The sequence below is a fragment of the Lagenorhynchus albirostris genome, chromosome 6 (assembly GCF_949774975.1).
Source record: "Lagenorhynchus albirostris chromosome 6, mLagAlb1.1, whole genome shotgun sequence".
Classification (NCBI taxonomy): Eukaryota; Metazoa; Chordata; class Mammalia; order Artiodactyla; family Delphinidae; genus Lagenorhynchus; species Lagenorhynchus albirostris.
In genome coordinates this window covers 13601667-13618857 of record NC_083100.1, presented here as the reverse complement: position 1 = coordinate 13618857, position 17191 = coordinate 13601667, and the positions used below count along the sequence as shown (strand labels likewise).

The 17191-nt window shown below is 37.9% G+C and overlaps 1 protein-coding gene across 3 annotated transcripts in view; it reads right to left on the bottom strand.

Moving 5' to 3' along the window:
• Positions 1-17191, bottom strand: part of DOCK10 (dedicator of cytokinesis 10) — a 277694-nt gene that overhangs the window by 21705 nt on the left and 238798 nt on the right. For all 3 annotated transcript variants that reach the window (XM_060151258.1, XM_060151257.1, XM_060151259.1), the window contains exons 34-47: positions 16950-17061; positions 16113-16234; positions 15910-16024; positions 15753-15819; positions 15484-15531; positions 14814-14915; positions 12625-12749; positions 11233-11345; positions 9484-9621; positions 8617-8799; positions 8089-8199; positions 6486-6701; positions 2541-2598; positions 2135-2233 (exon numbers count right to left, since the gene is read on the bottom strand). In XM_060151258.1, the coding sequence (XP_060007241.1) occupies positions 2135-2233; positions 2541-2598; positions 6486-6701; positions 8089-8199; positions 8617-8799; positions 9484-9621; positions 11233-11345; positions 12625-12749; positions 14814-14915; positions 15484-15531; positions 15753-15819; positions 15910-16024; positions 16113-16234; positions 16950-17061 (1609 nt within the window). The remainder of the gene's footprint in view (positions 1-2134; positions 2234-2540; positions 2599-6485; positions 6702-8088; positions 8200-8616; positions 8800-9483; positions 9622-11232; positions 11346-12624; positions 12750-14813; positions 14916-15483; positions 15532-15752; positions 15820-15909; positions 16025-16112; positions 16235-16949; positions 17062-17191) is intronic.

The window sequence follows — 17191 nt, the reverse complement described above, 5'->3', positions numbered from 1 at the left end:
ATGTAACTAACTTATCACCCCCAAACATGCTAGAAATGACGATAATAAAGATTGCAATTGAATCCTTGCATTAAGAATTCTACTTTCCTACTTCTTATTAATATTTTTCTTTGGTAATCAAACACATTAACTATATGAGCATTGACTGGAGCAGGAAAAGTCACGACATACTTCTGTGGGATGACGATGAATGTCAGTACAACTGAGGAAGCCATGTTTTCTGGAGTCACCTCAATGCACCTATGCAGTCATCCCTCGGTATCCGCAGGGATTGATTCCAGGACCTCCACAGATATCAGATATCAAATTCTACAAATGCTCAAGTTCTTTATATAAAATGGCATAGTACAACTGGTCCTCCACATCTATGGGTTCTCACTGATGGAGCGGCTGGTTGAATCTGCAGATCTGGAACCCCCGGATACGGAGGTTCGACTGCATTCTTATCATGTGTGCATTGTAGTGAAGGAACAGTTTACTTCTTTGACTTAGAAACATCATAACCTACGAGTACATTGAGGACTTCAAATATATGCCAATGAGCTTCAGATATGTGCCAATGAATACAAATATCTGCTAATGCATCATAAATAATCATCTTCTTTCATTCAAAGTTTACAAAACAAATACAGTTGACCCTTAAACAACATGGTTTGAACGACATGAGTCCACTCACATGCAGATTTTTTTCAATAAGTATGCACGCAGCACTGCACAGTCTGTGTTTGGTCGAATCCGTGGATGTGGATACGGAGGGCCGACTGTAAAGTTACATGTGGGTTTTTCAACTGGCAGGGTCACCGCCCCTCACCGCCTCGTTGTCCAAGGCTCAACTGTATATATGTTTCTCAATGGGTGTGTTATTCCAATATCACCACTGGTCTAAATGTATTTAGATTTTTTTGAATATTAAAGATTCACACGACATTTTGGGCTATAAGTTTCCACAACTTCTCAAACTGACACCTAGCTTTATCTGGTTTCTCCAATTTTGTTTCAGTTAGAATATAAAATAGTTTTTATAAAACTGTATGGGATCTGATTATGAAAAAAATTAGATGGGGAGGAAGGGCCTGTTAAATACAACAATGATGGTTTTCATGACTTGCCTATAAAAATAAGGCTAAGTAGGAAGCGTGAAACTGAGCCAGAAGATCCCTGACTTTTATGGTGGACGTGAGTCATAAAGCCAGGTCTGGTCCCTTCTCCAGGGCCCTCTAACAAGTGAGCTCACTGTCTCAGAATCCAGTCTGGTCATTTGGTTCAAATATCTTATTTGCAAAATCCACTGAAACTCTTTAGGAAATAAATACATATTTAAAAGAATAAGGGACCAATTATGTTTCCAAAATATTGTAAATGAAGTCCTTTTCCCTTTTGTTTAGGTACTTTAATCTTAACATCTAAAGATCTGTTTCTGTTGTTCATACAGTGAGTTTTCCACTGCATTTTGAAAGTTAAGATAGTGATGTGAAATAGACCACGGTTCATAAACTCTGGGTTTGAACAAACTTTTGCAAGGTTATACTGACAAATTTTTTTAAACAAAGAGTAATTCTTTAGTTATTGTTAGAAAATCTCTATCAAATGTTAAAGATGGAATATTTTTAATTGAAGGAAAACCATACTGTAAATTATTATATGTTATAAATTGTGAGAATCAGTGTATGCTTTACAAAAAGGAAATGGAGCCTGTTGGTTATAAGTGTAGTCCTGTATATACACTATATTTATATGTTTCTTTCTGCACCCTTATTTTGAATAAACAGTTGTATTATATTTCAACAGCGGAATAGATTTCTCTTGCAATTTTAAACAATTCATCCACTTCAGAATAAAATCCCGAAGACAGACTACTATGCAAATTGGTAGTAAAACATGGCCATAATATTGGATAAGATGTGGTTCTGTTTGCTGAGAACTCTTTAGGTCTCTAAACTTCATAAAAGTTTGGATGGATGGAATTTCTGAATGGTAGAAACTTTGGGTTTTTACGGAGTAAGTTATGTAGATCTGAGACAGTTTTTGCTTCTAGGAATACGTTTAAGAGTGTCGCTGGAACAAAATTGAAGCAGTGACTTGGTTTTCTCGGCACCATTCCCTGGGAATAAAGGAGCCCAGTTAGATCACTCACTTCCTCCACTGGGAGTTGTTAGTAATAGGTTGCTATCACGGGGGTGGATATCCTCCGGGAGCAAGGATGGTGTGCAAATCTTTTCCATTTTCCAGTAACCTATGGCAGTGCAAGATGAGGTTAGGACATTGTCACATGTTTATGTTAATTCAAGCTTATGTTAACCAATGAAGCTTTCTCATTTGGAACTAAGAAGCGGACCAGTTAGCCTGGTTGTACATAAAATAAACATGATAATGGCATGGAAGAGAGAGTTAAAAGTACAGCATAATTAGAAATATCTGTGAAAATTAACATTGCTTAATAAAACATCAAGATTAATAAAACTTAAAATTAATAAATAAATTTTAAGTTAGGTTTCAACATGTTGATTTCTGCACTTTCTCCCCTCACAATGTTGTCTTACCCCTTCTTTTTAGGTATTCCGCGATGAGGGCAGCTATATGAATGTAACACATAGCAGCCTGTAAGAAAAAAGAAAACAGTTTGAGAGGAAGATTTTACCATTTATCTAATACTGTAGATTTTACTATCTATCTTATTAGGACTAATCCAAGGTGAGTCAGTATTCCAAGTCAGAATATGTAGAGAAATCCTTTTCATGGTAGAACCGGAAATAAGAATCAATTAGATTTCCAAATAGTTCACCATCAAGAATAAAATGTCTATTTGGGAATTTTTTTGGTTTGTTTTTCTTGATGTAGTTTTCAGGTGGGTGAATGAGCTGGCCTGAATCCCATAGAATTATCTTCTTTCCTTAATATCTATGTCTCCCCTCTCTCTAAATAGCACCTGTATATAAACTGGAAGTAAAAGTAAGCCGTCTTCTTACATTTTTCTACTTCCAGTAATGTCCCCCTTAGAATTTCTATTGCCTTTAAAATGGTAGCTGCACAAGGCGGCACTTGATAAAATAGTGTGACCTAATGTATCACGTGTGCTTTCCTCAACCAGATTATTTGAGCGACATTTTTTTGTTCTGTAAAATCTCCTGCAAAGCCCTCGAACACTGCTGAACACAGAGTAGACCCTGACCTGTTGAAGAGTTCAAATGACTTCAACTTTGCCTTTTGAAGTTTTATGGAGAAACTCCTCCATTTTCAGGGCAGTCCAAGGGAACTGGAGCTGCTCATTTTTGTCCTCACCAAACTGCTACCAAGTGAGGCCTCTGGTCAGATCTACTTCCATCCCAGAGTCCTTCACATGTATTTAGAAGGACTTCAGTTTTCCTACGCAAATTCATCTCTTCCCAAAGAGGGCACAATCCTGGGAATACAGTAAAGCAGAACTTCCCCACTTGGTGTCTGGAAGCCACTTGGGTGCTGTGAATTGCTGCACATAAATCCTCCCAGTATTTAAACAGACATTAAAAAGTTACCTATTGTGATACACCATATTAACAAATTGATGGAGAAAAACCATATGATCATCTCAACAGATGCAGAGAAAGCTTTTGACAAAATTCAACACCGATTTATGATAAAAAACCCTCCAGAAAGTAGGCATAGAGGGAACTTACCTCAACATAATAAAGGCCATATATGACAAACCCACAGCCAACATTGTCCTCAATGGGGAAAAACTGAAAGCATTTCCACTAAGATCAGAAACAAGACAAGGTTGCCCACTCTTACTACTATTATTCAACATAGTTTTGGAAGTTTTAGCCACAGCAATCAGAGAAGAAAAGGAAATAAAAGGAATCCAAATCGGAAAAGAAGAAGTAAAGCTTTCACTGTTTGCAGATGACATGATACTATACATAGAGAATCCTAAAGATGCTACCAGAAAACTACTAGAGCTAATCAATGAATTTGGTAAAGTAGCAGGATACAAAATTAATGCACAGAAATCTCTTGCATTCCTATACACTAATGATGAAAAATCTGAAAGTGAAATTAAGAAAACACTGCCATTAACCACTGCAACCGAAAGAATAAAATATCTAGGAATAAACCTACCTAAGGAGACAAAAGACCTGTATGCAGAAAATTATAAGACACTAATGAAAGAAATTAAAGGTGATACAAATAGATGGAGAGATATACCATGTTCTTGGATTGGAAGAATCAACATTGTGAAAATGAGTATACAACCCAAAGCAATCTACAGACTCAATGCAATTCCTATCAAACTACCACTGGCATTTTTCACAGAACTAGAACAAAAAATGTCACAATTTGTATGGAAACACAAAAGACCCTGAATAGCCAAAGCAATCTTGAGAAAGAAAAACGGAGCTGGAGGAATCAGGCTCCCGGACTTCAGACTATACTACAAAGCTATAGTCATCAAGACAATATGGTACTGGCACAAAAACAGAAATATAGATCAATGGAACAGGATACAAAGCCCAGAGATAAACCCACACACATATGGTTACCTTATCTTTGATAAAGGAGGCAACAATATACAATGGAGAAAAGACAGCCTTTTCAATAAGTGGTGCTGGGAAAACTGGACAGCTTCATGTAAAAGAATGAAATTAGAACACTTCCTAACACAATACACAAAAATAAACTCAAAATGGATTAAAGACCTAAATGTAAGGCCAGACACTATCAAACTCTTAGAGGAAAACATAGGCAGAACACTCTATGACATAAATCACAGCAAGATCCTTTTAGACCCACTTACTAGAGAAATGGAAATAAAAACAAAAATAAACAAATGGGACCTAAGGAAACTTAAAAACTTCTGCACAGCAAAGGAAACCATAAACAAGATGAAAAGACAAGCCTCAGAATGGGAGAAAATATTTGCAAATGAAGCAACTGACAGAGGATTAATCTCCAAAATTTACAAGCATCTCATGCAGCTCAGTATCCAAAAAACAAACAACCCAATCCAAAATGGGCAGAAGACCTAAATAGACATTTCTCCAAAGAAGATATACAGATTGCTAACAAACACATGAAAGAATGCTCAACATCATTAATCATTAGAGAAATGCAAATCAAAATTACAATGAGATATCATCTCACATTGGTCAGAATGGCCACCATCAAAAAATCTACAAACAGTAAATGTTGGAGAGGGTGTGGAGGAAAGGGAACCCTCTTGCACTGTTGGTGGGAACGTAAATTGATACAGCCACTATGGAGAACAGTATGGAGGTTCCTTAAAAAACTAAAAATAGAACTACCATACGACCCAGCAATCCCACTACTGGGCATATACCCTCAGAAAACTGTAATTCAAAAAGAGTCGTGTACCACAATGTTCATTGTAGCTCTATTTACAATAGCCAGGACATGGAAGCAACCTAAGTGTCCATCAACAGATGAATGGATAAAGAAGATATGGCACATATATACAATGAACTATTACTCAGCCATAAAAAGAAATGAAACTGAGTTATTTGTAGTGAGGTGGAGGGACCTAGAGTCTGTCATACAGAGTGAAATAAGTCAGAAAGAGAAAAACAAAAACCGTATACTAACACATATATATGGAATCTAAAAAACAAACAAAAAATTGGTCATGAAGTACCTAGGGGCAAGATGGGAATAAAGAGGCAGACCTACTAGCGAATGGACTTGAGGATATGGGGAGGGGGAAGGATAAGATGGGACAAAGTGAGAGAGTGGCATGGACATATATACACTACCAAACGTAAAATAGATAGCTAGTGGGAAGCAGCCGCATAGCACAGGGAGATCAGCCCAGTGCTTTGTGACCACCTAGAGAGGTGGGATAGGGAGGGTGGGAGGGAGAGAAACGCAAGATGGAAGAGATATGGGGATATATGTATATGTATAACTGATTCACTTTGTTATAAAGCAGAAACTAACACACCATTATAAAGTAGTTATACTCCCATAAAGATGTTAAAAAAGATAAAAAGTTACCTATTGATTTATAACCATCACACAGTGGCCTCTTCTCATATGGCTCTTAGGGGTGTTAACCTTTCCAACGCTAGTTCAGGCTAGCTGCACAGGAGGGCAGATTACCCCAACCTGAGTTGACTCACCTCAATGGTGAGTTTTCCCATTCAACTCCAATTCCAGGGAAGAAGTTTTAACACACAGAACACCAACTTATATAACTCAGTTTCCAGACACCCTTATAACCATCCTTAGCCTCAGGCTTTTAGCATTTGGTCTCCATTACACATCCTACAGCTACAGCTGGCCCCCAAGACACTGGCTTTTATTTGATATTATTTACATGGAGTTAGGCATCCTTGAATCCTACATGCAAATGTAATGCACATAACATATAATTAGGTCATATCAACTTTAGTGGGGAAATATGATAACTTTTTATCCTCCTGCTGTAAATGATAACCCAATCATCCTGATCAAGAGGACACCTAATGAAGAATGACTGAGTCTTTGCTCATCACCTCGGATAAGTCTCCGTTTCTTGCATGAATTTTGGCCATGCTTTCCAGCCAGGTCCTCCGTAGCTCGGGAGTGCTTGCGTAGGAGTTTGCCAGGCTGTACTGGAGATCCACCAGCATCTCGGGATCCTTCTCATGCTCCTTCATCTGAGCCGTGGCCATTAAAACAGTCCTTATACGTTTAGTCAGATCTTTCACCTCTGCTGGGAAATTGCTGTTCTTTGGAAAACAGAGAGCCTGGGTCATTATCTGTTTAGAACTCACAAATTAACTCACTTCAAGTTATGCTTTTAGCTATGGCTTGGCATCACAGTCCAGTGCATTCTAAATATTGTTCACAAATATGTATATTCTTTATGGACAAATTCTATGTATTGTGATTGTGGCTGTACACATTTGAAGATGAATTGTAGTAGATTCCATTTTGTCTCCTAGCCTACATTCTTCTAGTAATAGCATCCCGACATCCTCTAGCATCCTCTCTGGCTCTAGTTCACATGATTTGAACGGGTCTACTTCATTCCCAGGCACCAGGGGTGACACATGATGTGGGCCTGGCCAATCAATCATATTCTTTTATACTCCAGGTCACAGTGATTGGCTTAGGGATGGGCATATGAAACAAGGTTGGATCAACGAGACTCAGTCCTGGGACTTTAATTGGCACTATAGAGCAAGGTGCTTTTCCCATCCATAGAATACTACCATTGTCCTCAGAATTTCTGAGAGAGTTAGCTCATGGGGAGAGCCTACCTGTAAATGAAGTAAAGGAAGAAGAAAACTGAACTGAGAGACAAAGAGAGAGGTAAAACTAGAGGTAGTAGGGGAAGCGGATCTGAAAACATTATTTTAATCCCTGGGTTCAGCCATGCCTGACACCAGGCTCTATCCCTGAACTTTTCAATATTATAACTGAAGGACAAGTCTCCAGAAAGGTTTTTTTTTTTTTTTAATTTATTTATTTAATTTATTTATTTTTGGCTGTGCTGGGTCTTCGTTGCTGTGCGCGGGCTTTCTCTGGTTGCAGTGAGTGGGGGCTGCTCTTCGTTGCGGTGCACGGGCTTCTCATTGCGGTGGCTTCTCTTGTTGCAGAGCATGGGCTCTAGGTGCGTAGGCTTCAGTAGTTGTGGCCCGTGGGCTCTAGAGTGGATGCTCAGTAGTTGTGGCGCACGGGCTTAGTGGCTCCGCGGCATGTGGGATCTTCCTAGACCAGGGCTCAAACCCATGTCCCCTGCATTGGCAGGCGGATTCCCAACCACTGTGCCACCAGGGAAGCCCCTCCAGAAAGTTTTAAAAGAGATAAAATGAATTTGACCAAGAATGAGATTATGAGAGAAACACTGTATTTCTTGGTATCTGATACTTGTGGTCAGTTTTCTTGTTAAGTATCATTCAACCCCATATCTTGGAAATTCCACTTAACTGAGTATATGCTGAAAGTGTAAGAACTGATTATCCATTCATGCAAGCGAACTCAATATAAGTACTCAAAGTGTAAATAAACAAAATACAGAATTTGTATTTTTTATGATTTTGGTATCTCGCGAAAAGAATCCAGTTTAGTTTATTCCCAATTCTTTAAAAAAGTCCACAAAGCATTTCTTACTTTCATTTGCTTGTCTCCATTAGCAAAATTATTGGTAATTGCAAGGGAATGTTGAAACCGAGAGCCTCCAATCCCAGCATCAGCTATTAACTGGCTTACGGCCTTGATAAGCTGAAAAAGAAAAGGAAAACGGAACCTCAAAAGCAAGTAACTCCGAAATACTAGTTGTAAAGAAATCCATTGAGTTGGATGAATGTATCATTAATTTCTCCCTGTAGGCCCAATGAATGTGCTCAGAATCTGGTGGGATTTGGCATCCTAGAAACAATCATGGTCCCTGAGTTGTGTATTCTATGATTCTATTCCCTGGCAGAAGAAAGGAAAAGTACAGGTGGAGTTATGGGTTTTGCTGATTTCTGCCCAGCTGCACTCTTTCTATGAATCGGAACTCAGTGGGATGGGCATCTTTAAGGAGGAATCTGATGGAAGAGTTGGGAAGTGGTTGCCCTGGAAACAGTAGGCTTTTATCAATGCTGAAACAAATGAGTGGTTTGAACAACAACATTAATGGAAATTGGCAGCACGTACTTGTAAGTGGGACCGGACAATTGACTTTTGCTTGTTAAATTCAAAATTCTTCCTCATAAAGAAGTATAGAAGTGCTGACGCTTCCGTCTGAGTTGACCGTGACCTGTGGTTGCAGCATTTTAGGACTTCATAGCAGAATGAGCCACACAGGTCGGCAGGCCCTTGGAAGAACGCTGAAGGAAACTGCGGAAACAGAAGTGCTGGTGAAGTGAGCAGACGCCTTCATTTTGCTCTGTTCATTCTCAAATTTTAAAATCCCTTAGAATAAAATCTTTCTTTCTTTTTTTCTTAACCTAGACTTTTTCTCCCATTTGCAGGTGGAAGAGGATATAATCTTATTTACTGAAGTCTATGTTAGTATTTTTTTTTTCCTAGAAATAATCATTCTCCACGTTGTAAGTATCCCTTGCATCAGTAACGGATGACTACCCAAAGCAATGGAATGAGAGCTCTGAAAAAGTTTCTATTCACCCAACACTGTAAAACCCCCAGGGTCCTCAAAGGTGGACTCTCCTGTATCTAGTGCAGAACCTTTGACTTGGCAGGAACGGACATCACAGTTGATGGTGTATATTTTACCTAACTCTCTGCCACAAACACTGAGAACCCCAAGAATTGATGGCCGGGTGCTAATTTTGCTCCCTTTTGATATCCAGCAGATAGGCTGCCAAGGTTGTGAACTTATTTTGAGACCGTGAATCAAATAGTTTAATAAAACCAAATAAATCGTCTAATAAAACCAAATAAATCAAATAGAAGAAAACAAACTTTCTTCCCTCGATACTGAGAGATGTAAGGATTGATATGTGTTTATTGTCAGCAATAAACACTTCACTGAGCTTTTCTTGGAACCTGGAGGACCCTTACCTTGCATACAAATAGCCTCAAAGAGGCAAATACGTGCTTCAGGGCTGTGGCTGATTGGTTGACTTGAAAAAAGAGCATGTAGGTATCAAAGACCCTTTTCATCATTGAATTTTGACATTCAGATTGTTGGAGTTGTCTCTGGAAATTCAACACAGCAGTTATTTAGGATGAGTGAAAGGACACCTGTATTCTTTCAAAAAATATCTACTCTGGTCCTACTATGCGATAGGCACAATTCTGGGTGTGGAAATAAAGTGCTGAATAAGCTCTATGTTCCCAATGAAACTTACATATAGCAGTGATTGAAAAAAGTTACTAAATAAGAAAATAGAGTAGAATAATCTATGATGGAAAGTAATTGCTTTGGGAGATAAGATTACTTTATATAGGGTGGTTAAGACCTCCCTAATGGATGAATTGACATGTGAGCTGAAAAAGTCAGCCATGGGCAGATCTGGGATGATTGTCCAAGGAAGGAAAAACAGTTGGTACCAGGGACTTGAGATGGAATGGAGCTTATTAGTTCAAGAAGAGAAAAAAGAGAAAAAAGAAAAAAAGAGAAAAAAGAGCAGAGTAGCCTAAGCATGGTTAGTGGGGCAGGGTCAGGAGAGAGGTAGCAGATGTGGTCACAGACAGGCAGGTCCTCAAAGGCACTGATAGAGCCTGTAAGATGTATGAGATTTGATTGACATTTCCATCGAGCAATAAAGAATTAAAATGTGGATTTTGTTTTTTCGACTGCCATGCTGACATTTTACTCGAAAATAAGACTTCCTTGCTATAATCATTCTGTTTGGTGCAGACTATTCAACTGACCCAACTTTTTCTAATTTAACCCTTAACATTTGAAAGCTCATTAGGTTGAGCTAATGTTTTTAATAACTTCATTGAGGTGTAATTGATATAATTTCTATAGTTCATATTTTATAAAATTTTATATTTTATATTCTATTGTATGGATATGTTTCAATACCACTATTTTAAAAAATCCATTCACCTGTTGATGTACTTTTGGGTTGTTTCCAGTGTTTAATTATTAAAAAACAAAGCTATCAATATTGATGTACAAAGCTTTGTGTGAACAAATGCTTTTATTTTTCCTGGGTAAATTCCTAGTATTGGAATGGCTGATCACATGATAGATTATGTTGAACCTTCATTCCAGCATACGTTTTTTCAAGGTGTTTGTATCATTTTGTATTCCCACCATCAGTGAATGAGAGTTCCAGTTTCCCCATATACTTGCCAAAACTTGGTATGGTCAGTCTTTTTAAACTGCAGCCATTCTAATGGTAGGTAGTGGAATCACTTCACCAAAGATATGGAGATGGTAAGTAAGCACACAAAAAGATGCTCAACATTATCACTCTGTTTTCTCTAGCTCTTGTATCTGTTTATCTGTTGTATCTAGCTGTGCTTTGTCTCTCCCTTTGATACTGAAAAAGTAGTCACATTCTCTCTCAGCCCAACTTGCCTGACAGTAAAGCAAGAGAAACAAGGAAGAGAGATTGTCTATTATTGGACAATAAGGAAATATGTCTGTGTGTATATCAATTGAGCATTCGCCAACTTCTGATAAATTCTGAATCTCTTCTTTAACATGTTTTCCACTCACACTTAGGTTGATTTATGTAAGGTTAATACATTTCATTAAATGTCATAAAAACCTTAAAAACATCTTCTTGACTTCACATGACTTTTCCACCTTTCATTTTATCATATTACAGAAGAAGTTACAGTTACACTCACCTGGTGGACCTGAGTGAAGAGGGCTAGCAGGTCTAGAATAGTCAGGCAAACCTCTGTAGCTATATTGGCCTCTGTGTCCACGTGGTGCACAATGTCTATTTCATTGGAGTTGCCTACAAAATAAAGTAGAAAATGCATAAATGTCGGAAACAAATCTTTGTACCGTATAAAGAACTTTTTTCTATTACAACATAGTCAATGTTTACTGGTGTTTTGATGAGTAATTGTATTAAATCAAAGTGCTTTCATTTGTTCAATCTCTTTATCAGCTGAAGCAAAAACAGAGACAGAGTTTTTAGTGGGTGCTATAGACTGAATGTTTGTGTCCCCGCAAATTCATATGTCAAAGCCCTTATCCACAATATGGATAAGGTCTTTGAGAGGTAATTAGGTTATGAGAATGGAGCCCTCATGAATGGGATTAGTGCCCTTATAAAAAGAGACACCAGAGAGATCATCTCTCTCTCTCTGTCACGTGAGGACACAGCAAGAAGTTGGCCATCTGCAAACGTGGTTCTTACCAGACATCAAATCTGCTGGCGTCTTGATCTTGGATCTCTCATCCTCTAAAACTATGAGAAATAAATGTTTGTTGTTTAAGCTACATAGTCTGTGGTATTGTGTTGTAGCAGCTCGAACTGATTAAGACTGTGTGGGTGCCCTTTTAATTTGTCAGCTATAGAGTTTCCAAAGGACCAGAGTAGTCTGTTCTCCATTATTTCTCACTACTTTTCCATTGATTCAGCCATTGGTAGAGTCATATTTCCTCCATAATCAGTCTGGGTCCAGTTTTATGGTCTCAGATTAATAGACCAAACGTAGAGTCTCAGTGGACGATCTGCATTAATGGCCTCGTCAGAAAGGGATTAAATGTGTTTATAGGTTAAGGCAAATACCTTCAAACAGCTAACTGTGGTCACGTGTCCATCATCAAGAACACTTACATGATACAAAAACACTGGATCCCATCTTCTCCTCATTCACACCTGGAATGTGTGCAACACTGGATTCAAGATGGCACACTTGCTGCTTCTAGGACATGGACAACTTTCTCCTCTTCCCAAAGAGTGGACAATAATCCAGTTGAGAGAGGCCACCCTAACCCCCCACAATGCCAAGTCACCTGGTTCCAGAGGAGCTACAGTGAGCATACTATATTGAGAGTTTTACTTTTCCCCTTTCTCCTCATAAGGACACTACTTTTTTTTAGATGCTTCCAGCTGATTCTCTCCTCCCAGAAATGTTCCTCAGGCTACAGCAAGCCTGAAAACCAGTGGTCTCAGGGGCACAGCAACATTCCTTACATTTTTGAAACATAATGCATTTTATGTCCTGCACACATCTAGAGAAAAATGATAACCATCTTGTTGCTATTATTTCTGGTATACTTACTGGTCATGGTATTGTCTAACATCTGTAGGAGTTTAGGGTTAGAAAGTGCATTTTTGCCTCGAATTATCGGTAAAGTTTGTGATCTGTGCTGCTTCTGTCCTTCGTGACTGGAAGTGGTGTGCATCCTGAAAATGAAATGACAGAAATGCTTAAAGTCATAGGGATATTATAACCAAATTTTCATTCAAATTCTCTTGATTGAGTCAAATGTTAAAAAATTTTTGAATAGACACTTTTTATTAAAAATATTAATTATAGGTGACATGATGAGAGGAACTTTTAAAAGTACGTTTGGACAAATTTTATTTAAGCCAAAAAAGGGTTCAGAATGATAACAGATACTAAAGGATAACAGACAAATAATAGATGCTGAATTAAATTCTGCACAAACATATTCATTATTATTTAATGAAATCATGGGATTCCATGCATGTTCAGGTGGTCATTTGTTGATCAGAAAGGCATAGTGGTAGACATTAAAAAAGTACAATATTATGTAGCTCAATTGTATCAATTATTTTTAGGAGGTAAAATGTAAAAAAGTAAAATCTAGTCTAAAACAACCCTTTGTCTCCTACTTCTTTGCATTTGGAAATTCTTACAGGATTTGTCTTTGCATTTGTGTCAGGCCCACAGCAGGGCCGACATATGATCCTTGTGGGGGAGAGAGCTGAGGTCGCTTCTGGGCTGCTGCTTTCCCAGAGCAGGGACAATGGCCAGGGCTCTTATTCAATGCCCCTTGGCACTTCTAACTGGGGGAATGAGGAAGTAGGAATATTTCCTGTTCCCGACTTTCATTTAAGCTATCATTTCATTTAAGCTTTCATTTAAGCTATCTGATGGCCAAGGTCATAGAAAATTTCTTTGAGGAAAGCAGGCAATAGGAGATACTGAAGAGTCAAGACTGAAAAAGAAACAATTTTATCTCTTTGTCTTACTTCTCAAGGTTTATTCGATTCTGGCTAAATCAAATGCTCTGGATGGATTGGGACCCTAGAGATCTAACTTTGGCTTTCAGTAGGCAGGAGAGTCTGGGTCATTTCTGTAGCTACAAGGAATAATGGGTTTGGGGCTGTATGGTTTGGGGCTGTATGGCTTGGACCTTTGGGACTGGATTATTTCCAGGTTTTGAGTCTCCTTCAGTCTGTAACTCCTGGAGGAAAAGCCATGGCTTCTGGGAGGGGAGTCATGGGAACGACCAGGACCTGTCCAGATGGTTTAGGGAGGGGCCTAAAGTCTGACCCACCAGACGTCTCCAAAACTTCAGTGACCTCAAGTGGGCTACGACTGTCATTAAAGTAATTGTTTACAGTCCTCTACTCAACTGCCATTTATTTTCTCATAAGGGGCCATTTCAAGGGGTCCCCATGGATAAACAGGCAAAATTTATTTTATGGTTTATTAGCTATATACTACATTCATATTTCTTTCTAAAGCTCTTTCTAAAATATAGCCATTTTCATATTATACATTATTATGATACTCCTGGGGAGAATAAATCAAACTGGAGAAAATTTTAGCAAAGAATTCTGATTTACTAGACCCAGAGGAGCTTTAAGGCAGGATTTTAGGGCAAATGTTTCCTGTAGGGTAGGTTAATGAAGGGTGACCCTAGGCTTTATATACTATTCTAATGACTAAAAAATCTAAAATGAGCTTACGGGGCCAGCTATGCTTCCTATTGCCCTTGACCCTTTAAAAAACACATTAAGCTCTAAGAATACTGATAAATTATTACACTTACTACTAAGAGGAAAGGGGAGATATGACCTCACATTTTACTTTGTCACTAGATTAGCAAACATTACAATTGGCATTTATTGGAATTATGTCTTTTCAGGTTCAATTAAATTAAGACACTCATTGACCCTATACAAGGCATTGTACGCTAGGTGCACATAAATAAGGCAAATCCTTGCTTCTAGGTTTTCACAAGCTAGTGGGGCAGATAGGGATGTACCGTCAAAGTTTCTTCAGAGAAACATACAGAGTTACTTGAGATCTGTTTTTGGTTTGAGATATATATATACACAGACACACACACACATGCACATGTGTGTGTGCATATGTGTGTATCCACAGCCTATATATATATATGTATGTATACACACACACACACACACACACACACACACGTACACACGTACACTCACAATATAATTTTAAATATCAAGCAAATGTGACAGTACCATTGCGGCAAGAGGCCAGAAGTCTGGCAGGATGGATTAGATCCTTTGAGAGTTCCATTGTTTTGGGTGGACTGCACGAATTTAAACGCAGCAGCAATTTTTCTGCAAGGAAAACTGAAGTTTTAATATGAGCTCAGTGTTTGTAATTGATATATGAATTAAAAAAAGGCAACTGACAAAGCGATTACTGAACAATGAAATATTCCACATGCTATGAAAAATAAAATCACATTTTCTTCTGGAAATGGGAAATTGCGGGTTTAGGGAAGATGCCAGGGGCACTGCTGTCTCTCATGAGAAAAGGATGACAGCACAGTTTTCTAGATTAATTGCTTTTTTTAGTTTATTGGAAGTATTTTCTTAAATAGGTATCTTTCAAGTTATATTCATATGAAGATGTATAAATTAGTTGAGAAGTTACATGAAATGTGGTTTCCTTTCAGAAATGTGTTTTGTGCTTTTTCTCTGGACAGCTTTAACTGTTCCTAGATCTACTACGGCTATAGGGTATTCATCAAACTTCTATGTCTAATGTGAGGTCAACCTTAAAATCCTTATTTGCATTTTAAGATTTCTAACATAAATCTCTAAGTCTAACCTGATCCATTAATAATATGTCATAATTTTTTTCAAAATATCAGACTAACCTTTTGGAATTTAAAATTATTACCTTATTATGTTACGTTTTCCTAGGTATCTGAAATTTTGAAGACAAACACTAGAAAGGAAAAAAATGTCACATTCTAATTATTCACGCCTTTTTATTCATACAAAGTGTTCATCCAAGTATATTAAAAGAAAAATATTGTTTTCTTTAAATAGTTTATGCATTATTACTGATAGCTCATTCACCATATGGTACCTAGAATGAAAAATGGTATACTAAAGTATTTTGAAGGTTCTAGAAAAAAGCGTTATGTAATCAACTCTAAAACTTACTCCAAGATGCTGAAGAAGTCGGACACCTCTGGACTGGGCGCTCTTTGCCAGTAGGCAATCAGAGTCTCTGAAAGGAAACCCCGAGTAGCATGAGACTCTTTGAAATTCAAAGTTTTTTTCTCCTTTTTAAAATTTAAATTTAAAGAACTCTGTTTACCCTCTGAAATTGTTTTCATAATGTGAAGAAAGCACATAAGAAGACTCCTGGTTTCTGCTTGATCTAACTTGTCAAACCGAAGAGTTGAGCCTATCAAAGACAAGGGTCTTGGGATCTAGGAATGAAGAACCAATTAGGATTGAGTAAGAATAGGAGATTGCTGACTGGTAATATGCTCGGTAAGTTTGGGAGGGAAGCCGTACCTTTTCACAGTTTTCAGTCTTCTCACTGCTCTTCTCATTGGTACTTGGGTTGGAGTCAAGACTTGCTAACGAAGCTCTGGAATCAGCATGGTTTACTGTAGAAATAGCTATTGATGAAAATGCTGTAAACACAAGCCACAGCACACAGACGGTAATGAGATGCGTGGGCACACAACACAGAAAGCTAAAATGATGAACCAAAAAGATGCTGGTCATTCAGGTGGTAGCAGTATTGTGAAAAGCTGACGTAATAGAGTCTGGAATTGCCATGAAAGATACGCAACTTTTAAAATATGATTATAACAGCCATGCCGGCATTAAGGATTTAGGAAAATGTAGACCTTTTTAACTGGAAATAAATCTTTTTTCCTTTGATTTCTTCAAAAGCTTTTGAAAGAACATTTCTGTTTTAAAATGAATAATAAAAGTTCCTAACGATGCTTTGGGGGAAGAAGCTTTCAATTTTTGACAGTTTATAAGAAATTAAGATGACATTTCCAAAATAGTTCTTAAGAATAATCTTTGAAGTTGAAGGGCTATTATACTTTAAAAGGCTGTATGCAATGAAAACTTCAAGATTGTCTCCAGAATGAAACAATTTGATAACATCGGAGAAGACTGCTCCTCGATCCAAGTAAAAATGAACACTAAGTAGAAGAGGAAGTTGCTGGACGGCATGCAAAGAAATATGTAACAAGACTCTTCAGCTATATAAATGCAGTATACTTTGTCACATAGATTAGGTGTAATGAATTATGGAGAGGGTAAAAAGCACAGTGATATACAACGTAAACACGGATGAGAGTTAAACACAACTGTCTGGAAGGTTTGAAGTACCTGCTATGGAATTCAAAACATCTTTAGAAAATGATGTGTCCACAGAGTTTGCATATTTCATAGCTGACTGGGTGTGGAATCCTCCATTGGTGCTGAGGTCATCTCTAGACCCCTGTATTCAAAGCACAAAAGAAATTAGTGGGAATCATCATATTTCAGCATTGCAAACCCACACATGCCTTCTTCGTTACACTTTCCATTAGATGATACGCGATTTGATCTTTTATATTTCAGCAAAACCT